This window comes from Schistosoma haematobium, chromosome 1, assembly GCF_000699445.3.
Source record: "Schistosoma haematobium chromosome 1, whole genome shotgun sequence".
NCBI lineage: Eukaryota > Metazoa > Platyhelminthes > Trematoda > Strigeidida > Schistosomatidae > Schistosoma > Schistosoma haematobium.
The window spans coordinates 51,940,583-51,968,286 of NC_067196.1; the positions used below are offsets into that span (position 1 = coordinate 51,940,583).

Genomic DNA, 27,704 nt, shown 5'->3' on the forward strand with positions numbered 1-27,704 from the left:
CAAACATATATGCGTCACATAAATCATTCGATGTACGTGAGGGATGGGATACTGCTCGGGTGCTCAAACCGAAGTAGGTGGTTTTCTTAGAGGGCCACACCCTGAGCCTTTGACCTAAGCGTCTGATCCACAAGGTAGTGGAGCAACGTCAGGAGATGTAGTCCCTTGGTAGCTGGTGGCCAACAATAGGTTCATACGCCATTTTTTTCCTTGGGACCCTGGAGCCCATGTGCACCATTGGTTTGGAATCAGGGTTTCCCAACTCTCCTAGGTGGACTCTCCGTATCCATCAACCCAGTTGAAGCGCCGGAAATTCTCTTTTCGTCCTCTCAATTTCGTAAACAACAGTAGTGCCTTGAGAAGTCAGTGAGTAGGACTTCCCTGACAGTGGTTGTATGCACGTGGCCATGTGAGAGCATTTGGAGAGGGAGAGCTGACTCTCTCCACTCTTGGCAGTACCAGGGCATTTGAGATAAATTCGGTGAAAAACTATCCATCAGTGTCAAAACAACTGAAATAATTTTAGAATATTTTTCTATCTTAAGTTAAGGAGTTTCTGTTTTTGATTTGTCTAAGACCAATCAAAATATAATAAGTTTATTACTTCTGTAGAACTGATAATTTTGTGTATATATTTTTTTGGTGCTTTTCTTTAAGGATTATACTGACACTAGTCAGAAGAGAATTAGTTATCTTTTGTTTAAAATTCATAGTCATTATTATTTAGATCGGTAAGGTATCTTTTTATCAAAATAATAATTTGTTAGAATATAATTTCATTATTTTCAGGCCTTACATTATAAGAATAATAAATATCTATAGCTATTACTCTGAATTCCCCAACGCAACTTATTCTAATCTTTAGTCATTAATGTAACCCATAGTCAATGCGATTTCCAACTAGTTTTATTTAGAAACGTATCAAGTAAATGATAAGACTTGTTAGAAAATTGTTCGTTGCAAAAGAATGTAGAGTGTGGTATACCGTAGTCTTCAAAGCTGTCATAGTTAGTTGAAGATCCATTTTAAGTTCAACACACAAAATAATGACAAGAAATTGAAGAAAACAAATCTCATTTACTAATTAATTTTTATAGAGCTGAAGTTGTCTTTGGAGGTTCATTAAAAATTATAAGCAGATAATGTTCCATAATAGATTAGTGAAAACATCTATCATTCGTTATACTGTATTTCAAAAAGGAACCAGTTAGAAAACTTGCTGAACTGTTAAAATATTTACTGACAGTTATATTCTTTACGATAAGACTAATATCGTTCTTTAAGACATAGTGTTTAATAATGTTAGCAAAAATCAACAACAAAGAGGAAATTTTGGTCACCTTATGTTACACATACTTGTCGGATCAGTTAGATTGAGAGGAAGGTGAGAAACACATCCCGAATCATTGATATTACCTTTAATAACGACAATGAAAGATGTGCTTTTAAATCCCTGTGGGGAGGATTAGCTCTTTTAATAATACCCATTAAGCTTATTAATGTGTACCGACTAACAAAAACTTAATTCTAGGGCTTCTTAAAATATAATTTTTAACAACTAAACATTAAAGAAAGTAGAAATAGACCTCTATATCATTTTATAAGAAAATTAGTATTATGTAGAACCAAACATAGAACCGAACATCTCAATCACCTAATATTATGTGAACACTAAACATTTTAAAGATTGTAGATAACACTGTAATTACGTTACATATTCCACTAACTAAAAGAACTTGTTAAAAAAAGATGTTAATCTTTAAGTTACATTACTCTTAAATTATGAAGTTCGTTATTATCTCAGAATTATCATTTAAATATAATTGAATGTCATTGTAGAACTTACAAGGATAATTTAACATTTCTGTCTTATTCTTATCTGTTTCGAAATGTTTAATTTTATATTTTTCTAATTTTTTTAAAGTCGTAACATTATCAGTATCAATTAAATAATAAATAAGTAGATTTCTAAGTGTGATTATGAAATCTGATCGCCAAGTTTGAAAATGATCAATCATAACAATTAGTGACTTATGTTTTATTTTCAAGGCTATCAGACGAAATTGTATGGACTAAAAAATACTCGTGTCTCTACCTTAATACATGTGTATAGGCAACTAAAACACTCAGTGTCATTCCTACTACTGATCATTTAAAGTCAACACTGTACAATTTAATTTTATAATATCAGAAGGGGTTTGGTGGATATTATAGTAATTTTAATAGTTGAAATAATAAGTCAATTCAAACTAGACCACCATGGAAAACCTGGAAGCACTAGATGGGCGTTTCATCCTACTGTGGGACTCCTCAGCAGTGAGCATCCACGATCCCGCCTCGCGAGATTAGACTGAGATGTCAGCTCATTGGTCTAGAGGTTAAGTGCTCGCACGCGAGGCTGGTAGGTCCTGGGTTCGAAGTTAATTATTTAAAATTTAATGAAAACTTTATGAGTTCTTATCGAACCAATAAACATTTGTGAATAGAACAATGGATGAAAAGATAGGGAATAAGTAATAACTTGTTTTTCCACCATATGTATTATTAGACTGAGCAAGGTGAAACATTCTACTTCTTAAAATTATACGCTGGTTACCCCTCATGGAGCATGGGCTCCCGACTAAAGGTCACCAGTCAACTCTGTCTTCGGCTGTCTCACCCAGTTGTTACTAAGTGCTGTTCGTTCGTTTGATGTCTGCCTTCGATTCACAGGTCAATGTGTCCTTTAGTCTGCCTCTTTTCATTTAACCCTGAGGATTCAAAGTTAGGGCTTGGCTTGTAGTACAATTTGATGATTTCCGCAATGTGTATCCTATCCATCTCCAAAATCTCTTCCTAACTTCATCTTCAACTGGTTTGTTCTCTGCCACAGTGGGTTAGTGCTGATGGTCTCTGGTTGGTAGATCTGGAATATCTTGAGTAGACAGCCATTTATCAATACTTGTACTTTTTATGACTGGTTGTAGAAGTGTAGTGAACAAGAACACAAGTGGGGATAATTGAATGTATTTGAATACAAAATTGCAGAACATCTTAGTAAAATCTGAGAACCATACAGTAAATTCGTCATTTGTATAATGTCAGTCAATTTTCCCAAACTTGACTGTCCCTTCGTTTACAGACCAATCATTCTCTGTTCTCATTCCCTTTACTTCGATCTTCTTAACCTTCCGCCGCCAGGTATTTCACTATGGATTGATGATACATAATACTTACATCTGTCAACAGCAGTAGCACACACCAAACTACCCCTTGATTCCTACCGCTACTTGGATGATCCTCCCAATCTCCCATATCGTTCGAACATTCCATTTCCCTATCTTAATTGTTGTTCTAGTTGTTAGAAAGAATATTGGTCTCGTGACTTCCGAGTAATCATGGCTTTCATCATTTGTCATAACTCGAAATCAAGACCCCTCAACTTGTGAGGTAGAGTTTAAATGACATTTTCTGGTTGTCTTTTTTGAGCAACATTCTTTTCTACGGGATTGGGCTGCTAGTCCCATATCCAAAGCTCTTCTTTTATGTGGGCTTGGGACCAACAGTAACCCTAGAAGAGTTCCAAGGAGAGTTTGAAAAAAGTAACGATCAGTAATTAATTTAAACTGAAAATTATTAAATTGTTCGAACTGTTACTGATCTCATTACTTGTGTTCGTTTTTGTTTTAACAGGAGGATTTATATATTTTTTGTTTGGTTATAACTAACAATGAAAATTTTCTTATATCTTCGAAGTCGGTATCTGATACCACATTTCTAATAGACGACTCTCTATCTGTACGAATTAAGTAAACATAACAGTTCAAAGTTTCACCTTTGTATCGCCACATAAATCTTTGGGATCTGAAGTTCAGTATTCTAATATTGCTTTAGGTCTTCATTATCTGAAGTTATAGTTTTGTGAATGCAAAGTAGGGCTGACAGCGTTACCAATTCGTGTTTTTTTCTTCATTGATATTTTCCCCATTATTAATTTCTGAAACTGTTTGCCGGACAATGCTAAAATATCTATTTATAGATTATTGACAGATGTGTCGACATCAGGAACCAAATTTTCTGATCATGAGATTAAGTCTTAGTTTTTCTTAACCCAATAATGTATGCAAAATAGCTCTGATTTACTTACTAGGAGAGTTTATAATAGAAAAATACTAATATACCGAAGAGAAGATTAACGGAAATTGTTGGTAGTGTTAAGTATTTCCAGTCGGAAGTTTAAAATAATAATAATAACAATAAGTGCTTTTAATGTAAGCTGGTAGGGACTTTGAACCAGACATAGAGGGTTGTAATAGTTTATATGTGTCATAGCCTCATCTTAGTTGGAATTTAGCACATATAAAGGTCGCTTTTGACATTCGGTGACCTAGATTTAATACCAATTGGGACTCGTAGGTAGGGTGTATCTGCAATCCTGAGGGAATTGATGCTCCCCGAGGAATCCGACCTAGCGCTATTTAGCTTTGGTTTGAGATGCTGCCACTGAGCTATTCGAGTCAAGATTGACCTCTTATAGGACTGAGATATTTATAGTTGCCTAACAGTTGAGTAGTGGCCAGCGTCATGTTTATCTAGTTCTTAAGGATGATCAGCTTCGATCGGTCAAGTTGTAATATTCCCATTAACTCAGTTTAAATGCATCAAACGACAAGATGATTAGCTGAAATCTTGAAGCAAAATACTGTTATTTTTCAGTATCGGCTACATTGGAGTGATATTAGGACATCATTTAACACAGGGTTGGGTAAAACATTTACAATTAAGTGACTTGGAATTCATAAAATGTAAAAGACATGCGAACAACTAATGAGTCAAAAGAAAGCTTACCATTTCAATGACATGAAAGCAATATAAAAGCAACTATTTGATGGATAACCACTAAAAAAATGCATTGCTGATTTGTAAAAGAAAAACTGCAAGAATGTTATACTTCCTTTTATGAATAAAATAATTAATTGTTCAAGTGAATTTATAAACTTTCTGTACGATTTAAAGGATGAAATTTCGCATCATCAAGTGACAGATATTAGTTAGTGAACTATTGTTTACTCATTATGTAATCACTTGTTTCTGGCCCTTCGAATTGTTTTCACAATCAATATTGTAGAATTTTCTTTCACATAAGGTATATATTTACAATATTCATTCTATTAAATTTATTTACAACCTTGCTATATTATACTAATGTGTCTTCAATATAGCTTCCAATCATACACTTTCATGTAAGTAATTTAAACCCATTATGTAATTATGATTTTGAATATCACAGGTTGTAAGCAGCTGACGAGAACCTACGAAATAAAATGAATTCATGCTATTCTGCTAAAACATTTGTTGTTGCTTTTTTCTCAAAACTATTGAACATTAAGATGTAATGAATAAATTAACTAAAGAAGTAAAAGAAAAATGTCCAGTTGATTTAATCACGTTTAGAAAAGTAACAAAATTTGAGTATTAGAATAAATTAAATTATCTTTTATCTGGGGGGTTTTAGTTCAAAAATCTCAGCAGAAAACATTATTTAGAACAAAAGATAATGCCTTATCTAGAATAACTGACTGAGGCAACAGATGATGTAAACGGTCACGTGGAATATGATAGACAATGTTGAGAAACTGTATTCAGTTAAATGGTGCTTTTTTCCTTAGCTACTTTTTAACTACTCAATATTCAAATCGGCAGCATTTGTTTTTTTGCACGTTGCAGATACACCATTGGTAATTAATTACTGGCAATTATTATGAGAAATATTATAATAATTGGAAGTATTCGAATTATTGCACTAACTAGGAATTCCCGAAATAGTGCAATTTACTGTAAGTAGTACTAGATGAGTATAAATGAACGTATTGTATTTGGGATTCGAAATCAGCGGGTCATAGAGTGCAGGAGAATCATTAGTTCGTATTAATATCATAAATATGTTCGGCTGTTGATATTAATTACTATATGTACAAATAAATAACAAAATCGAGAGTGTTTTATTTTGCTTAACTTGATCATATTTTATACTCGAAATTATTTGATTAATATTAGAAGTTCAAAAAATTAATTCCATTGATTGATAAGCTTTGGTAAAATCAGAACAATCAACAGTGGAATGAAGGAAATTTAAAGCATTTACTATACTGTAAATCTTTTATATAAGCGTTCATTTCATAAATAAGATATTTTATGAATGTAGTTATATGAGAAATGTGCATAAAATAATCCAGCTTACAAATAAAAATATTCATAAATACTTCCCATAGTCAATTTACGTGGGGTCAGTATATGTGAGGGTTTATAATAGAATCAGCCTCAAGTAATTTATAAAAATTGTTGTTAATAGAGTGCATGAAATGATATCACTTGCCTCAATTTCGAATCGTCAACTAAATCCTCCGGTCAAATGACCAGTGTAATTTTTGATCTCTTGTTAATTACGGAATTACATCATGTCGTTTAGCAAAACGAAATACATAGTAGTTTGATATGTCATTACCATGATAACGATTTATCTTAGTATTTCCTAGTGATTTTTCAAAGTAAATGATATATCGAGGACTTTCCAAGTAAGTTAATAACGGTAAATTATAGCACAACGCGATTCTAATTTTTGCCATATTGCAAACGACTGAAAAACTTTATGACAAAGGTGAGTAAAAGTCTATTGGAATAATTTGACCAAATAAAACGATAACTACCAAGCTCTTATATCTCTTGAGACAGATACAATATGATTACAGAAATATAGATTAACCGAAGCAGGGATTCTTCTACTTATAATCTGCCAATGTGGTTCAGATTTATAACATAAACTCCTGAAATCGGATCTAGTAACGTAGAGACTAATGCTTTTGCTACCAAATGCAATCCTTAAAAGGCTGATAAATACTGACTACTGAGAACTACTTAAAATAGCTACACAGTATTTCATTATTTCGTAGTTATTGACTTGTTTTAGAAACCATTTTCATTTCTTAATAAACATTTCCTCACATTTGACAATATTGTTTGGTTATTATTCCTCAGATATGCTTTCAGTCTAATATATATATATATATATATATATATATATATATATATAGTGCAGGAGAGTTAATTGATCATAGTGACTACTTTATATTTTATTGGTCAAATAATGAGAACACATTAATTGTCTTCCGTGATTTTACACCTCTCATTTAGTTAAAGTATCAGAGCTTAGAACCAAGTTGTTTTGTATGTAACTTTCACACGAAGTAGGCGTCGTCCAGAATGACAATGAAAACTTTGCAATAAAGCCATCTAGGTCAGATGACATAATACCACAAAAAACATTCACCAGAACTGAAAATCTCCATTATCCCATAATCACGTATATGTTCCAACATTAGTGATTCATAAATTCTGCCTAGACTTTTGCGAAAGGAAATGCCAAATAGTATCCTCAGCTCTATAAAAATTAACTAGTAAACGATTTTTTCTGCAATTCCTTGTCATTATTTAGGTTCTCTTCATTTCGCTTCTCTAAATAATTTGTACCTTATAATATATCTAGGTTACCTTAATAATTAAAACATCGACCTCCGTGAACCCCTTGGATTTCCAGGCCTTGCCTCAGAAGTGCGGTTACGACGACGGAGCCTCCAGTACAGTACGACGATTAACGTCACCTACACACAGGGATAAGACTACAGTTGGAAATCACTAGACGTGACACTAGTAAAATATCATGAAGAATAGGGACTCAGTTGGAATATTCATAACCCTATAGAAAATGATGTCTGGATTTTTATTTTCAAGTTCCAACTGGATGTCAAGTGATTACAAAAACCACGTAAGTCGAGCTCATTCCTGTTAGATTGTTACATGAGGGTTTACGTCTTACCTTTTGCATTAAAACTATCAGTAATCGGAAGCAATCATAAAGGTCTAATTCTCAAAATTGTGCCAATTACTTTTTCAGGAGTGATTCATTATGGTCAAGTTAGTTACGTCCTTCCCCACCAAAGAATTGAGGACTTGATGTTCATGGTCTATTCCAGTGGATAACGAGAAATTATCAACTGTTCCAGTCATCTGGTGTCAAAGTAGAAGGCTGTCTCATTTTTATACACAATGTCTTCACTAACTGTCCACTTTTCGAGCTATGTGATTCATAAATGCGAAAATAATCCCATTCTAGTTAACACTGGCACATTATTTGTACATCTTGCAATCATCACAGACTACCGTTGAAGATAACTGTATACACTTCGGCAGTTTACAGATAATTTCCTCTTATTCCTTAACGCGTTTGAAAGAATGTCTCACACCACGTTAGTTTGTAGGATTTCCGTGACTCGCCCCCAAATACCCTGGTACGGCTGAGAGTGGGGAGAGTCCGCTCTCCCTCTCCAAATGCTCTCACATGGTCACGCGTATAAAGCCCCTGCCAGGGAAGTCCTACTTACTGCCTTCTCGTGGCGGGGGTGTTGTTTACGAAAATGAGAGGACGAAAAGTGAATGTCCGGCGCTTTAACCGGATCCCAAATCAATGGTGCACATGGGCTCCAGTATCCTACGGGAACAAATGGCGTATGAACCAATTGTTGGTCACCGGCTTCCATGGGACTGCATCACCTTACGATGCTCTACTGCATTGTGGATCAGACCTCCAGGCCGAAGGTTCGGGGAGTGCCCCCCTAAAAAACCACCTGCTTCGGTTTGGGCACCCGGGCAGTATCACAGCCCTCACACATATCGAATGAGATTTGTATGGCGCATATGCATTTGGTGCCTCCTTGTACCAATATCTGTGTTTCCGTGACTCATTGGCTGATCTAAACTTCCTCCTCAAGGTTAGTGGAAGTGTTTGTTGATGTACTTACACCAGACTACCTGTGAATTAGAAACTCTGATGTGGTTAGGCTTTTGTAACTAGTTTTTACGTGTAGTGAATTTGGTTGAACAGCTGTCAGTTATAAACAATGTACGACTGGCAAAAATATGCTTCGGCCTAATTCTGCATACTCTACATCAGTACAGTAACAGGACTCTACAAACATGAAAAGCAATGGAGCCAGAACAAGAGCAGTGGTATTGAGAAGTCGAATATAGGAGATACAGTTCTAAAGATTAATGAACGCATTTACGTCGCTGAGATCAATTTTGGGCCGTAACCCGTGGTCATCAACCAAAAATTAAGACTGTACAGCAAACGCCAAGTGGTAAACCAGTACATCCCAACATATCAAACGTCTATAATTAATAAATCCATTGGTTGGTGCATTCTAGACCTCCTCTAGACCCCCTAACGCAGATGTATGCACATATTCGAACCCAAGAGTAGCTGGGGTCAAACAATATACCCCAGGAGGAATCTCTTTCTAACCCTCTATAGTAATAACAATTAACAATAATGGGGTCCATCTATGTCTACTGTTAAGACTGAGTGGATGGTTGTGTACTTGTGATTTAGACTTAGTAGAGAAACATACAGATTGCGGCGATGATCCCAACGCTATTTTCGGTGGTATTTTGATTGATATAATTGTTCCGAGGAACTATTAATGCTCTCAGTTAAGTGGTTTGAAACCAGAAATTCTGTCGTAACCACAGTCTGGTAGTTAATACATCTATCACTGTATTAAGGTTGACATCCAACAAGATAAACAATGTCTATTCTTATACCAGAAGTTACTGCTGACCAAGAGACAAGTTAGTTTTAGTGAGGACAGTAGTCATTATCTGTTCATGTAAGCAAAATTGTAGGGATAACGTCTGCTTGAACCAACCTCTACTTAAATGTTAAAGTTGCACAAAAGCACACTGTTATATTGTAAAATTGTCGTTAAGAAAATGTTGACCGTTGGAAGTCCCTTTATGATAATCAGACAATGTAACCGAAAACGGTTATTTCTATGTAGACCCCTTGAGCTGATGTGACTAGTGAAAGCATGAGATAACTTGTACAAATGAGTGCACTATGTACTTGAATTTGTAACGTATTTTACGTGGGAATCTGGATGCTAATCACAATGGTCCGTTTGGTATTTTTATGAACTCACTACAGCAGAACCTACGTTTAAGTAAACCTCAAACAACTTGGAGATGGGTCCCACAATACAATATTGAGGACCTAGGTTTAGTTAGCAACAACAGCAAGGCGAACTTGACAGGACTTCAACGGTCATGTGCAAAAGGTAGACAGCCACCACTTAAAGGTAACTCAGGGATTACAGCAGATACGTTGTATGCAGTCTCATCAAACTATTGACGTCAGTTCATGGAGCTACACTGGAAGGAGAATAGTCCCTGGGATAACAAATGATTTGAAATTATCGTATTATCAATGACCAAGGAAACAATTAAAAATCGATAGGATAGTTAGGGTTCTCATGCATATCTTCTCATGAGAAGCTATGCATGAAAAGATACTGGGAATTATAACCTTAAGTAGATACATTTGACTAATTCTCAACATCACCAGGTAGTCTTTACCTACCAACGTGGTCTGGGTCACATTCGATGCACATCTTGGTTTCTTATCATTATCAAAGCTACTCCTACCCCAGACAAAATTGCGTGTCGAAGTAGGTGATTAGGGATATGCAACACACACACCAACAACGAAGATTCACAACTTCATTACAAAATTGCTATCTTTTTCTAGCACATTGTCCGACTTATATTGCTAAACAGGTTGTTCCACGATATGTAAAATGCTCTAAAGACATGTGGTTAAATGCCTGTAGTCTACTTTTATGGACTGGTTCACAGCCATAGAGAGCGGATTGCTGCTCAAATTACATGCCCTCCGGTTGGAAAATAGATACTAGGGGGAATAGACTTGTCTAATCGCGAGAATTACCAGTCACAGATGAAAAATGAATAGGTACTTTTGACCAGCATATAGACTGATAATTTGGGTCGAAAGTTGGCTTTTGCTAAATACATCTAAAAATAGGATATGTGAACAACCGTATTACGTATGTCAGTCAGTCAGCTACGTATGTGGGAGGTCACTACACTGTAAACACTCCGAATTTAAGACGGAAATATATGCCATTTCGGCAAATGCATTTTGGTAGGATGATCACACATAATCACCTTATAATATTTGGAAATAGTAGAAGTTACTCAAGGATAAACGAAATGAAAGCTTGACATATGAGCAACTGAAAAAAACGAACGCAAGAAAATGTACAGATGATATTTTCGTGCAAGAGATACACAGCATCTGAAGAAGTGGTAACTCTTTAGAATGACCACAAAATTGAAATGTTAACATGCAGTTAAAACCCATGCAGCTTGACTTCCTCAGGAGTGACTATGTTCATCTCACATAAAAAGGATTTCAGATTATCTCTCTGATCACCTTGGAACTGTAACACCTCTCCATACTCTTCATGTTCAACTACTGTACCGTTGCACGCAAAATGTTTCTTGCAGTACTTCAAGATTTTTCGCTTGTCAAATTTCTCAGGGATCCCTTGGACAGTAGTAAGCGTTTTGCGGCCATTTCGTTGCTGTATTCGAATATGAACAATCCTGCCTTCAACATTGGATTCTCCTTCTTCAGCAAAAGGGTCTTAACACATAATGTGATAAGTACGTTGTATAACCTACCATACGTCTGGAGGTTTTGAAAAGACATCAGTAGCGCACTAAAACACGTCGAGCGCCCTCGGTAATCGGACCACATAAACAAAACAATGAGCTATACAATAAGGCTTCAAACTGTATGCTGCTAGAACTAAAAAGCCACAAGACACGTGAAAATAGCAGTTTCAAGGGGCACAGTGGTGTAACTTCGTAAAGCAACTGATTAAATGGTTATAGATGAAATGGAAATAAATAAATTACCAAAATAAATAGCTCTGTACGTCTTCGACATTGGATGCGGACAACATTAGTTTTAATGGACTCACCTAGCAGTAGGCACTCGGTCATGAATCCGCACCAGATCACAAGTGCGAACGTCGTGCTCAACATCCCCTGCAATCTCTGGCCAGATTACATCAGACGATTCTCGAGGGTGAATTTATCCGCAACGCAACCATGTTAAATTAATGTATCGCCCAGTGTAATAACGGTCATCTGTGCGTTTAAGTAACCACAGATTTTGTCATTTCATAATGTATTTTTAGTTAACTAACTAGATTATGTTGTTAATTTTGCTCTGTTTTTAATTTTTATTCTCCACGTCCGACTGAGTTACACTGTACGTTCATTGCACGCTGGAATGATATCTCAAGTCATAGTTAGTTTAATCACATAGTTTATTGTTTCCAGATAAACCGTCAGTGCATTATGTTACTGAAGAAAGGTTTGTTGTACTGTAGACTATGTTTTTATGAACAACTGACTGTTGTCTTCAGTAAGAAAGCAATATATCTGTATCCTTCGTCTTCTGTTAGGTAAGTTCAAATTGCCTATATTTCGTGTTTTGGTTTTATCGGTTGAATTATGTTCATTTTACTCCGTTTAGCAACATGCCTGTGCAAATGGAACAATAATTATGACACTTGCTTAGTTTAGTATTCTTGGTTGCCGTTATAATTTAGATTAGTCGATAGAATTATAGTATACTTAAGTATAGTGCTTGAAGCTTGTAACGAAACGGATCAGTTAAGTAATTAGAGCTGCCTGTTTTTAAGTGAGTATACTGATTCAAATCAGTCTAATTAAAAATAGGGAAAAACGTGCCTTTGATGCTGTTGCTGTCATATATTTTAAGATAGCTTTAAGTACGTTTGGTTTTTATTTGTAGACAGTACGTCCAATACTGTTCATGTTTCAAGACCACTGTCATTAAACAATTTCCCCAGCAATAACATCGGTAGCAGGATAACTAAGTGTCTGAGCTTTTATTTGCCTGCAGAAGAGTGGTATACAGTCTTAGAAGATGAATGTTCTGTGTCTCAATTAAATGAAGCTGGCTGTGGACAAATGTTAAGAATCTTTTTGACAAATGGAACTTTTAGTTTATCAGACACTAACTCTACTTGTATGTCTTCCTGTTAAACTAGATGCAGATGCATGGGAATACTTAAATGAGAGCAAAACAATAAAAGCATTGTGATACGGTACTAAGTCCATGTTATGCTTTGCACAAGTAATAGTAACTAACCTGATCTAATATTCATGAACTCAGGGTAAGTCACAACTTCATAAATTCTTTGCTAATAAACATGTAATTTGGTTATTTATCTATTCCACATTTCTGACTAAATTCATTACTATTTTCTCATTTAGAATGCAACAGGAGTGAGCCTTCACAGATCCTAAGAACTGTTTCACCCTTAGAACTATGACCCTATGAAACTGTTTACGGAAGACCCAACTAACAACAGATTATAAAAAGGATGCTGGATGTCCATTTTAGTCTCACAACCACTTTCAGTACCTTTTGAGTTACTTCTTTTACCCTTTCGTCTGGAAAAAAACAACAAAGACTGCAGTTTAACATTACCAGTGCAACTTTTAAACAGGGACTTCTTTTAAACCTTTGTTTGATATTCGATTCTTAATGAAAGTTCCTGAATAAATTTTTAAATCTAATGCTACTTTGTTTTATATACTTAATCGTTGCAAGAAACTTGTGATATACGAGCCTCTCAGCATCTAGTTCATATGTAGTAAATTTAAGTGATTTAGTACATATCTTCGTCCTTTTCTTGGGAAACCTACAGACTCGGGTCTTCTCATAACTTATTCTAACCACCATGAGTTGTCACGGCAGCTGATGGATGTACACGCGTTACCTATCCTAACCGTATCTGCGTCTAGTCTTATAGTTCCCTATTCAAATGCCATATGATAGGCAAGCAATGCTGCATATTGCAATTTTATTTTTCAGAAGTAAGATATAACGGTTAGAATTGTAGTAAAATGGCAGTATACAGCAGATGCACATGGTACATGTCTTCATCGATTAACTGAAATAGAGAATATGGATATTAGCTTAACGGGCTTATTTAGAAAGACTATTGTCTACTTTGAACTTACTGTGTGAGAAAGTTATACTGGAACTACGAATAATGTAGGAATCTAGTCTCCCAGGGCGTACGAAGCACTCAAACTGGAAGACAGTTGTTTAAAAATAATTCGAATATGAAGGTGAAAATTTGCAGGTACTTTTCATTGTAAGGGTGAACATATTAGATACCGGATGACATCATACCGTAAAAAAACACAAATTTGCGAGTGGTGAAATATGATCTATAAAAAAGTGAGCTAAATAACATTTAATTACCTTTTTACTCCCTGATTATGACCCTTCGGCTTCCTTTTATGGTCAAAACAGCAAACATACACTACACACTGATAGCAGATTTCCGGCTTTTCAATGCTAAGCTTGCTTTAACGCACGACATAATGAGTACAACCCATCTATTACTGCTATATGACATATTTTTCATAACAAAACCTCTGCAATAGATTGGTAGCATCTGACTTCATCTATGGTTATCGGAAGTCTGTGTCCTTTCGAAAACAATACTGATATCCCCTACTGCTGGACACTCAGTATTAGTTTGACTCGTTGGTGGGATAGTGTTGTCCATAATACTGAGGAAAATTGAGAACCGGAGATTGTTTCCTTTCATTTTGCCGATAACATCATAAAGGACAGTTAAGAACGAACATGCAGACAGTTAGTCACAGGCGGCAGCAACAATTATTTTTAGCTAAAGAACGAGCTTCGACTTTGGATATCTAGGAAACAAGTCAAAACAAAACCGATAAGACTAGCTAGCTTGGCTGAAGAAATACATTGACTTCAGTAGCAGCAGTCAAAACCCAGAAAACAAAGCAAAATGAGGAAACATTTTGCTCCAACATGCAGAGTATTAGATTAACTTCTGCATTTTAGCACACTGAAACAATAAATTCTGTAGCTACACAAAAGAAATAGCTGAAAAAAGCATAGAACGAAGAAAGCCGACCTCCATCGCTTACAAAGATAGAGGATATAATAATTCCCGCCTCATTCTGATTGGTTGCTAAGCTGAAGGCCACATTTATGAAATTGAGTTGCGTTTAATAGCAGCCATTCTCGATATATTGATAGCCTATCAAATATATCTTCGAACCTGCTCGCCTCTGTCTTTTGATTTCACTTGGTTGGTATGATTCATAGTAGAAGGTGTTACTGGTTAAAGCGTTGTCAAACTCCAAATACCTGTGACATCTTCACTTTCTACATATTTATAGGTGGTACTAGTAGCGTCCCAGCCCCGCTCACTAGAGGAAGAGGTCTAAGTTTGGAATTGGGAAGTATATTCCGCAAAAGCCAGAAAACGAATAATAAGAACAGACACAAATTCATTCGTATATATACAACACAAAACCGTCCCTGGGGAGTTACAAAATAGTATACTAGAAGGCACGACGGACCAATGGCATTTAAGATTCCCCCAAGTGGGAAATATGACATGAAGGTGAAAAGAGCGCCTTTGGTGCGAAAACAAAGAAATTCAAATTTTCCAGATAAAACTATAAAATTAGGTCCTTTTCCAAGTGAATTCTGGCGATCTAACGTCCCCAACAAAGGCACACAGAAGGCGTTATCATAAAGGGGAGGCCAGATGTAACTGGTTAAATACCCGTGGTATTACTGAACCGAACCAAGAGTTCAACTGGCCCCAATAAGGACCGAGCTTTGTGGAATAAGTTTAAACATGAGTGGGTCGCAACAACGAACTGGTCAGTAAACATAGGGTCGTCAGTTGAAGAAAATGGTCCGTATTCAAGGGGACGCATAGCTTAAGTAAGTTCTCATTTATTTTATGCTTAGTACTACGTAGAACAAATAACTGTGAATAGCACAGATCCATTTATTATGAGTCCGTAAACACTTGTAGAGCGTTAATAAGTAAGAATGGACTTTCATTTGAGAAGCGATTGGTTAGGGATTGTGAAAATAGTCCAAAAAGACTAGTTTTGCTTATAAAGAGGCAAACTCAGAGAAGTGATGGGATCTCATCACTTACGATACATGAAAATTCGTTGATATTTACAAGAAAAGATGTTGCAAAAGATGAAGTTTTATCAGAATATCTCAGCAAAATGTTTTCTGCCGACGATGGTGAGAGATCAGCACTTAATTATAATGGCGCTTTGTCGATGGACCTTGTGTCTATTGAGGGAGAAAATGTCTTACTATTACTTCGTGATATCGAACCAGATGAGTTCAGGAGTCCTGACGATATTCACCCTAGGATAATGAAAGGACTAGCGGACGTAATTGTTGGACCTTTGGCAATAGTGTTTGTTTGGCAGTTCCGGTTTCCAAAGAGCGGAGTAGAGACTTAGCAACCATCGACCCGTTAGTCTAGCCAGTGTAGTTTTCAAAACAACAGAAAAGGTTATTTGGATGGCTATCCTAAATAATATGGAAGGGAATAATCTCTAAGACAGGGAACATGGTGTTTAAGAATGGGTCTTTCATGCTTGACAGACGTCATCATAAGGGGAGATTGGGATTGAAGCGGAAGATAGTAATATTTTGGCAGATGTAACTTTCATAGATCTAAGTAAAGCCTCTGACAAGGCCTCGCACCTGGGTCTTAAATCAAAACTGGGATGTTTTTGAATCCATTATGAAATCATAAACTGGATAAGTGACTTTCTTAATGATTGGAAGCAACGGGCACAGGTGAATGGAACACTGTAAGTGTGATGCTCTGTGAAAAGTCGAGTTCCTCAAGATACAAGCCTTGGTCCTCTTTCCTCTTTACTTTATGTAAATGACTTAATAATTGTAGTAGTTATCCGTCCTACTTTTTGCAGATGACATAAAATTTTAGGCATCCATACACAGTATGTCATACAGAATAATATTACAGGATGACTCAAACCCCCAGATTGAACGGATGTGTAGGTGATCACTAGAACTGAACTCTAACAAGAGTACGGTGAGGCAAATAAACAACTGCGAAGACTCACTACACAGTTTGTGGAGTTGTGTTAACCAAAATAATGGACTTTAGTGATCTAAGAGTCGCAACAAGTAAAGACCTTGAAACTGCTGGCAACTGCAATGTTACTTCTGATAAATGCTTCAGGATCTCATGGGCCATTCGTAAATCATTTTATTATATGGACGAAGAAATATTTAGGGTATTATACATGACTTTAGTGAGGCCGCAGTTGGAGTATGGTATCTAAAAGGCGATTCCTTGCTTCGAATGTGAAGCGAATATGTAGAAACGAGTCTAAGAGCAAGCAACCAAAACGGCGAAAAGTCTCGCTGGCCCACCTTATGAAGACAGACTGAGACGCCTCAACCTATTCCCATTGTCCTACCGCGGGTTACATGATGATCAAATACTGGTTAACCGTACACTGGACAACGATCTTGGTATTAGTAAGCCTCATTTTCTTCCTCCAATCTCTCACTGATTATCTGAGAGCACATTCTAAGGAAGTTCACAAACCGAGGTCAAATCGTTTACGTCTGGAGTTCCGCTTCTCTCACTGAGCAGTAAATTACTGGAAATTTTCACTAGAACACATAATATCGGCAGCTGATGATGCATTAAAAGTGAGGTCAGATCTTCGCAGCATCATGAATTGCGAGGATTAATAGGGATCGATTAACCTTCCATCCTAATTACTGAAGACTGAAATGTTGAACGTATTGCTTATAGGCGCGCAAGCGTTTCAGGGTCGAAAACGGGTGTTAATTTCTCTAGGGACCCAAGGAAGTAGTTATTATATCAGTTTTCCTTCAAATCTGGAAGTGTTGGGAGGTGGGGTAAGCATTGTTGAGGTTTAGGGAGTCTTGAATAACTGGTTCGATTACAATGAAAGGCCAGTTGTTATTGTTCGATATCTTGGTATACCAAGATATCGATCTAATTATAATTAGATCTAATGATCACTATACTAATATGCATATCCTAAATTGACCTCAGATTTGCTTTGTGTTTATATTATCAAGGACTTACATTAGTTTTAATATGCCGCACTTCGGTATGTATTCTTTCATCCGAATGCTCAGGTATCCCTGAGCAAGTTATCGATAACTTACCGATCGGTAAGTTTTTTTGTAATAAGTTTTATGGGACGATCAAAATTTCGGGTGATTAAACGCTTGTGTAACTAGGCCAGTCATTATGTAAAACGTAGAGCTAACTGCAGGGAAAACGCGGAGTTATTTAACAATTAGTGTTACTTCAGATCTCCACCTTTTTAATCCAAGATCAAGGATTATATTGAGTAGGAAATATTTATATTTTCTTGACTTTTCAGTTAGCCTACTATGTCCTGTAAGCTATTTTGTCTATTCCAAGGGAAAAGTGTATTGAGTTGAAGGTTTTCTGGCATCCTGAGTACTACATTGAAGTCTGGTGAAACTGTAATTAATGGACGACATTTGAGCAACGCTAAAAAGTCCTTGAGGATGTCCACGTACATACTACGGCTAAATCAGGATTATAAACCAGTATGAGGAGTTAAGATTAATATTTACAGTTGATAGTTAGGGTTAGGAATTAGATCTCAAGTTTTAATCACTTACTGACATCAGCTATAATGCCAAAACTCTATTTAACCAAATGGATGAATTTGCGCCAAAATTCGAAACATGTTATCCTAAATCTGGTTCGTCCATAAATTATTCTCTCACCTGAAGTCTTATAGTTTTTGATATAGCGACTTAATTTTCGAACTAATTCATTCCTCATTAATATCGTCACGGGAATCACACATAGCAGTTCTCTAAATACGTGTCGGGAGTTTCCAGTTTACTTTGTAACAGTTTTTGGCTTACACACTTTTCATACTTTAGATCTTACCAGTGCCGTACATGTTAGTATTTTTTGTAAAAGTGCCTTTAGAGGCTCATAGCGTCATACTACTTGTAAATTCAACAAAACGGTGGAGGTTCATAGCATTTTAGCTGTATCTTACATCAAGTCCTTAGTCGTTGTGAGTACAAACTAAATGCTGAGCTAATCGCCAATTTCGAAGAAACATGTACTACTGCCTGTCATTTATTAATTGCCTAGACGATTAAAGGAACTTTTTGTTGTCTACCAAATGATAACTTCTTTAATCACTGAGACATCACAAATATAACGTTCAGCCTTTGGTAGGTTTTCGTCTAGCCTAAAGGTACCTGGGGGAGTGTGAAGAGCATTATATGAGGTTATTTGGAAGAGAAAAGAGTAGTCGGCAACTCAGTAAGCACATAGAATGCACTTACATTTAATAACGAAGGCAATAGACAACAATAAAAAACAACACGAGGGTGAGATTAAGGCAATCTGGTAATCGAAGCTAAGAGTTGATAGTTTACGGTTCCAAACACTACACATATTCTTATCAAATTAGTCAGACAGTCGATATAAACAAAATCATCTAAATGTACGTTCGGAATTAATTAAAGCAAGAGGCATGCTCTGTCAAGCGTTCTTGGGCAGTGTTATTATTCTGCTTAAAGTGGACATTTTGGTCAGCTCAGGCCTTTGGATAGAATATGAAACTTATATTTGTAATTTGACTTGTGATAGCTGAGTTCACCATAATTTCGGGTCCTCTGTTTAGAGTGGTCCTATTTATTCGTACTAGATTAGTTTTATTCGAGGAGCAACTTGTAGTCGTAATTTCGTTAAATTACAGTATTAATAACCTAATATGCAACCAGCTGTTGTCTTGTGATATCTGTTATATCACAGATTACATGTGTAATATAAACTGTTCAACGGCCTCAGTCAAATCAACTTTCGAGTAAACTCATTCCGATACCTTAGTAGTCGATTGACCCGTCATGTTATGATGCATGCTAAATAATATCCTGAAGTTTTCTACATATACAGTAGCTGGTTGGTTTTCATTGCCTTATTAAAAGTAATAACATTAAACAATTTAACAGGTTCGCCATTTTATAGTCAGTAAAATATGTGCATATAATCAAACATAGATACATTAAAAATATTTCAAAAAAAACTACAAGTGGATAAACCAGGCAAATAAAGATAATTAAATGCTGAATTACATTTACACCGGTGAGAGTTTGTAATTAAATACTGATATTAAGCGTTCTTAAGAGTTTGTGTCCTAATTGTAGAGGGTTGTAATTCCTTTTTATTCCTATTCATTTTAGCACTAGAAATGACGGATGTAGTAGAAGCTCGAAGATGTTTTGGATGTCGTGTTATTTTCGAGACAGATGACGAATTTTGGCATCATATATTAAATGTGGATTGTAGTAGCTCGATAAGCTCACCGAGTTTGGGGAAAGATGTATCCTTACCTTGTTCAAGCCAAGACGATAATAGACCATTGAAAAGTACACCGTCAGATGATTTATGTTTTTGTAGTTTGTGTGACAAGTGGTTTGTATCAAAGGCACAGTTCCATGAACATTTTTCTTCTGTAGAACATGAGCAGAAATCCAAGTTGGCTGCCAAAGTTCGTTTTAGTTCCGATGTCAATACAGGTAGCGAGAATGTTCAGTCACACTTGTTTTGCGATACTTGTCAAATAAGTTTGTCGTCTGCTCAGGCCAAAGAGGCTCATCTTGCTGGTAAGAAGCATAATAAGATGTGTAATCGTCAATCGAGCTCCGTAAACACACAAGGGGATTCGCATGTTACTCTCAAAAAGGGGCACACAAACAATCAAGAAGTTTTAGAAAGGTTGGTGGGTGATTACGGTCAGTTATCGTCAACGAGTTCTGACAACTCTCATTCATCTGATAAAAATACCAGTCATGTCGTTCCTCAGTTTCGTACTGACGACGAGAACGATATTATACGTTTACTGCGTCGACTCTGTTTGACCCAAATACTATCACTTTTATTGAGTGTAAGTGAGGATTCATCGGTACACGTAGAAGGCAGTTGTAACAAGGTACAGTCGAAATATTCTTTGAAAGAGAAAGATCTACTTGAATTGACGAGAACAGTATGTAAAGAAGAATTACGCGCTATACTCCCACAGTCTTTACAACACATCATTTCTCAGACAAAAAACGCAGGTGACTAAATTTGCTGTAGGTTATTCTTATTGATGTTAATTTCATTACAATCGTTCATCTTATCCATAATTTTTACAAAGAAAGAAGTACTTGCTTTCTAGGAAATATATTTTCTCTACCATTTTTTAGAATCTTCTGTTTTTCCATCAAATTCAGAAATTATTTTTATTTGTATTTAAAGTATTTCGGATTTAAATTAATCGAATTCTACGTTCACTTCTTGTTACTAATTATTTATTTCCATTTTTATCTTTCATATTCTTGTTTCAAGTATTGGGTTTGCGATCAGTTGACTCGACAGCGTTTTTGTGGAAATGAAAATGAGGAGACATAGTTTAGGGATGAGGGCTACCTGTTGATATATGGTAATTGTATTTTCTGCAGTTGTTCACGATATAAGGACTCATTTTGAAAATCCTTAAGTGCTTGGTGATCAGATTTTCTCTGTAACTGTAAGTTAGAGACTCATAATAAGTTAAATGCATTTCAACTTTGCTTGGCGGGACTGCTTTCATGTGCGATGATAAAATGCATATGGGATTACAAACGAAAGGGATAGGAACGGTTATTTCTCGTCCTCATCCTATGGTATTTAAACATTGGAATTAAAAGTAAAGTTTAATGAATTTTAAAACACTCAATGTGATAGATGAAGACTGTCTGTGTATTCAGTCATGATTCAGAAAGAGTTATGACATATTAATGTACTGTAAATAGATACCTTGTTTAGTATAAATTCGTGTAAATTTTTATAAAGCGTTTGGAGTGAAAAAATTGATGTATTCAAGTCAATGGATATCAACAATTTAAAAATACACTATAAAATGGTTCAAAGTTGATTGCATACAGACTATCTCAGAAACCTAGTAATGAGTAGGGAATATGCAAATTTATTAAACTGAAATATCATTAGTTACTTTGGTTTCGTGCAATTATGACATCTTGTGATTACGGATTTAATGATCCTTACTGAAGGTCAGCCAGTTTGGGGAGTTGTCACAAGCGATTTATTAATATATACACCCTGAATTTCTGTTCAGTGTATTTATTTTACATAACTAGTCTGATTGATCCCTATTGTATTTTTAATCGCATTTTAGAGTACATCAATGTTTTCATGTGGCTTTATTTTTTAACTAGTTTGAAAGGAAATTTCAGTAATTTGACAGGTTTGACAAGATTTCGCTAACTTACATGACGTGTATTACAATCTGAATTATCTAGTATATTAAAGGACTATTAAATGCCTAGTAGTTTGCTAAAAAGTGCTGTGTCGAAAATAAGGTTTGGTTGAATAACAGTACGCACCTAGACTAAAGATTTTGATCGAAACTTTTTTCTCTGTCGTGCTAAATTAAACCAAGGAAATATCCGAGAAAAATGTGAGTTCTTGAACTTACTGCTAATCAGACTAATAGGATATGGTGTATGATAAGTCAGTAACTAAACATCAATTTACCCAGTGTGGATTTTTATAGCGTTGATCTACATAATAGGACATGGTACTAGGTACTTCTGAGATTGTAGGAAAACGCATTGTGAACCTGGGGAAGGGTCATATCAGTTAACGATCATGATCACCATAGGACTTGATATGAGTGCATGCCAGTTCAAGTTGAGCGAACTCCAGTAAGAAATCTTTCATTTCTTGGTGCTTTCCAGAACAACAGTTAATGACTTGATCCTCTATCCTGATCATTCTGTTCCTAAGTTATCCCCAACTATTCCCCTATCGGATAGTATTGTATATTAAAGTAAACAATAGTATATTTACAGATTGGTGTACTATGTTGAGAATCGCAACCTCAATAATAGATTTGCTATCTCTGCCTAGCACTCTACACTGAACTTCAGGTTTGCTCCCTCAGTATTTCCACCATAAGCGGACGGTGCTGTAAAGGCATAGTTGAATACTTAAAACCTACTCGTGTATTCTACTCTCATAGGTCATATTTTGTCATCGTAAAGCAATGCGACAGTGTTGCTTGGTATTTCTACCTCCTGATTAGATGAACACCACGCCGACGTGGGCGGTGCGACTTAATAGAAAACAAGCGGGAGGGTTGTATATTTGCCAAATTTTTACCAGTCACAGACTGATTAGGGCTGGTGAGACTTCTAGTACGGATGTACAAATCAATAGGAACGACGCGCTGATATGTGAAACGCAGATATATGGTGAACTGCCATTGATTCTAAATAAATCCAAATAGTACGGAAGCGTCTCAACTGTCATAGATATAATACTATCAATACAAATACAGTGAGAATAATGAGTTAATGACCCTCAATTACAACAAAAGCTGAAGAATAGCCAAGCCAAACAATTTTTTTAGTTCTAAATAATATAAAGAAATAAAACCGATCCCGATAAGTCTAGAACTTCGACAAAACACAATAAAGAACTCTAATTCGAAATACATGGTATGATATTGTATTATTATGATAAGTTTGAACACAATATAAAATATTTAGCTGTACAGTAGGTGCATTAGTCGTTCGCCACAAAAACAACTTGAGCAAGTGTTCCTTATAGTCTGAAGACAGGACTAAGTTTCATGATTATTGGGGTCGTTCGTAGAAAGAGTAACCAGTCAAAACGGTAAGAAGCAAACATTCATAATAATGTCAATGACTCGTGGGGAAATATGTCAATTACAAGTAAGAAAGGTGAGTCACTGTTTTGGAAGACGTTGGTTTATATAATACACAATACAAGTATACTAACAATACAGTGTGGAATATCTTATAACTAATACACTTGAGGGTACTACCTAGCTCAGTGAACACAAACCCACCAATAAAATTGGCTGTTAACTCCCTTGGAGTGAATGCAGACGCATCTATCAATTTGCATTTTCGAGCTTTTGCGTCATTGTATTAACGATGGATCGGCTAAGATTTCATGGCTTTCTTGCTTTTTTTTACAGACCTTTATAATTACTAGAAACAATTACATTGAACGCAGGGTATAATGTTATGGGTATAATGAAGGCTTTTTAGTAAATATTCATGCTCAACAATAAGTTGTATTTTCTCAAATATCGTGGCAGTTTTATTCATTGGTTGGTTATTATCTTTGATACTAACGTTCCACGTGATTGAACTTCACCGTTCATATCTGGCTTCAACTAATATCCTCGGCCGATGCCAATATTACTTATCATACAAAAATAGTACGTCCATTTTTAGTTTTTGGAATCGATCGTAAGATGTTAGACTACTAAATCAGTTTGTATTACGGTTAATTATACATATAACTCCTTGGTAATTTTAGGTGGTGTTTTTTGTCAACTATATTTACCGTATGCTAATTAAGTAAAACTGGAGCACCCAGATAAACAGAAGCTGGCATAATATGAGGGTAGCAGAGATTCATGAAACAAAATGCTGGACTTCTGTCATGGATTCTTGCTATATACATTATTTTTATACTCGATGACTAAGGACAAATAAATCAAGTAACAACTAGAACACAAATGTTACTGAATATATACTCAAGTAATTGAATTAACCAGCGTGATAGGACTAAGTGGGCACACGTAAACCTAAGTAATAGTAGTATTAGAATAACACCAGAATTAGACCTTTTTGTAATTGGATTGGATTAATATTGACACCGACAATAGGATATCCAACAATTGCATCGTAGTAAAATAGATTAAGAATTGCATTAGGTTGGTTCGATCTATATTGTATTGGAATGGAGTCAAACTGTCCATAGTATCAATTAATCAGCGTGTCTTAAGTATTTATACATCAATATAACAGTGGAATATGATTAACAGATTGATAGATTGGTAGATGGGTGACCAAACAGGAATATTCGAACGATTCACATAAAAGGCATTCGAATTAATCAGACAACTGAGCACAAGTTAATCAACAGAACAGAATTAATGCATTCGAGGCACATGCCCAATCAGATATCTTATTCCAAAACGGGTAAACAATTATTCCTATTCAAAGTGTCTGTTGAAAACCAAACTTCTAAAAATGAATGATGATATGAAGTGTTCTTTTCGTAATATAATTAGCATTACTAGGATATACCTATTTGTAACAGTCTGCCACGTATTAGACTGTAGCGGTAAATAAATCCCTAAAATAAATAGCCCTGTAAGTTTTCGACATTGGATGCTGACCATATGTTTTAGTGGACTCATATAGCTGAAGGCGCTCGGTTATGCATCCGCACCAGATCACGTGTGGTAACGCTGTGCTCAACATCTACCGCAATCGCTAGCCAGATTAGATCAGAGAATTCCGATATATTGGTAATCGCCAAATACACTCTTCCGATCTCCTGGACTCTGTCTTTTGATTTCTCTGGGTGGGAACGAAATATATTAGGTGTTACTGGTAAAAGCGTTGTCAAACACTGAATACCTGTGTCATCTTCATTGATGAGCCCGATGTGATCTGGTACACCTAATTGCAACTGTGAGTCTGTTCCTTTTTGAAATTTCTATATATCATTGCCTTATTTTTTATTTTTTAAACATTGTGATTTTTTTCGTGTTTTTTCTTGGATATATATATATTTTCCCCTCGTTCATTATCGTACTTCATACTTCATCATGACTGAACAGACACCTAAAGTACTCAAGCTTAAGACTTTGTCCCCGCCTTCGTTTCAACTGATGCCTTTCCGGCCCGACGACATCGAAGCCTGGTTTTGCTACGCAGGAGCCGACTTCTCCGAGCACGGCGTGATCGACACACGTGCACAATTCCTCGCAGTAGTCAAGGCACTACCGCGCGAATTCAACAGGTACGTAACACCTAGTATGTTTACTAGTGATGTTTCTGAACCTTACGAAACCTTGAAACGTTCGATTCATAAAAGAGGAGACCTAACCGATCGACAAAGGTTAGATCAACTCTTCAATAACATCGACCTGCAACATGGTTCTGCGACAGACATGTTGCAACGGATGAGAGAGGTTATAGGCCCAAGAACTTTCGACGAAGGTCTATTCAAACAACTCTTCTTGTCAAAACTTCCCCAACAGGTGCAAGCAGTTCTGGTCTCGTTCCAGAACAACGCCTTAGACGAGCTAGCTGCATCTGCCGACCGCATTCTAGAAATTACGAAACCTACTACCGAGGTATTTTCAGTCAAAGAAAAGCCTCACACGACTCAGAATGATATAACCGAGTTATGTCACACACTCACGCGTTATCTTAGTCTTCGTACCGACCGTAAGAGATCGCGCACCCTACGTAGAAGCATTTCTCGTAAGCGATCTGTCTCTAAACCACGAGAGACAGATAACCCCGACTGGTGCTGGTATCATAACCAGTATGGAAAGTTTTCCAGAAATTGCAGAAAACCCTGCAGTTTTCCCAACACGAAACCGACTGATTCGAAAAGCAATTCGGGAAACTTCCAAGCCGGCACGCGTTAACGGCAACCGTAGCCGGCGAACAAAGCCGTCTGTTATTCGTCACAGATGTGACAACGAGAGTTCGCTACCTCGTCGACACTGGCGCAGAAGTTAGCGTCCTCCCAGCAAATCCTAACGACCGACTACACGAATCGACCCTAAACTTACAGGCGGCAAACGGAAAACCGATCGCTACGTATGGCAAAAGGTACGTTTACCTTAACGTGGGTTTACGCAAACCCATTCACTGGATCTTCGTTGTTGCTGATGTTTCTATGCCAATCATTGGTATGGACCTTCTACAACACAATAATCTGATCATCGACACGCAAACGGAGGCTAGTAGACGGAAACACTAATTTGTCCGTTTGCGTAACTTCTTTTACTGGTTGTAGAGTATCCCCAGTCACAGTTAAACATATGATAGACCCACTCTATCAACCACTACTCGATAAGTACCCTGGGATACAACAAACGCAACCGAGATTACCGTGTGTAACCAGCAATGTTACACATCACATCACGACTACAGGACCACCTGTATTTTCTAAAGCACGACGACTAGCTCCCGAAAAGCTAAGGTTAGCGAAAAACGAATTCGACCATATGATAGACTTAGGAATCATACGACCGTCAAGTAGCCCATATGCATCTCCGTTGCACATGGTCCCTAAAAAGGACAGCAACGATTGGCGTCCAACTGGCGACTATCGGCGATTGAACGCGAAAACCATTTCCGATCGTTACCCGTTGCCTCACATTCACGATTTGACAGCTACCTTGAAAGGTACAACTGTCTTTTCGAAAATCGACTTGGTTAAAGCATATAACCAAATCCCTATGGCTACTGACGACATACCGAAAACAGCTATCATAACTCCCTTCGGACTCTATGAATTTTTGCGAATGCCTTTCGGTCTAAGAAATGCTGCTCAAACATTCCAAAGATTCATAGACGACGTTTTTCGAGGTCTCAACTTCGTACACGCGTATGTTGACGACTGTCTAATAGCAAGTCCGGACAGAGAAACACATCTCAAGCATCTGGATCTTGTTTTCGAACGACTACAAAAACATGGCATTACTGTAAACGTTCAGAAATGCCAAATTGGAACCGACTCATTAGACTTTCTGGGACACACTATCGATGCTCAAGGTATCCGACCCCTTAGAACCAAAGTGGCGGCCATTCTGGATTACCCAGAACCGACCACCGTCAAGCAATTACGAACGTTTAACGGCCTCGTAAGTTTCTATAGACGTTTCATACCGAAATGCGCGTTACTCATGAAACCTCTAACCGACCAACTTCGTGGAAACGCGAAATCGATTAATTTGGACGACACCGCACGAAAAGCGTTCTCCACAGTTAAGGAACT

The 27,704-nt window shown here is 36.6% G+C and overlaps 1 protein-coding gene across 1 annotated transcript; it reads left to right on the top strand.

The window, feature by feature from the left end:
* The first annotated feature begins 17,589 nt into the window (after positions 1–17,589).
* On the top strand, positions 17,590–22,054 carry MS3_00001549 (uncharacterized protein). Its single transcript, XM_012940406.3, has 2 exons — positions 17,590–17,707; positions 20,060–22,054. The coding sequence occupies exon 2, from the start codon at positions 20,068–20,070 to the stop codon at positions 20,941–20,943; it is 876 nt and encodes a 291-aa protein (XP_012795860.1). The 5' UTR covers positions 17,590–17,707; positions 20,060–20,067; the 3' UTR covers positions 20,944–22,054.
* The last annotated feature ends 5,650 nt before the right edge of the window (positions 22,055–27,704 follow it).

Bases quoted from the DNA above. Each gene is read 5' to 3' on its own strand.
- MS3_00001549 (XM_012940406.3), top strand. From the start codon at position 20,068: ATGACGGATGTAGTAGAAGCTCGAAGATGTTTTGGATGTCGTGTTATT.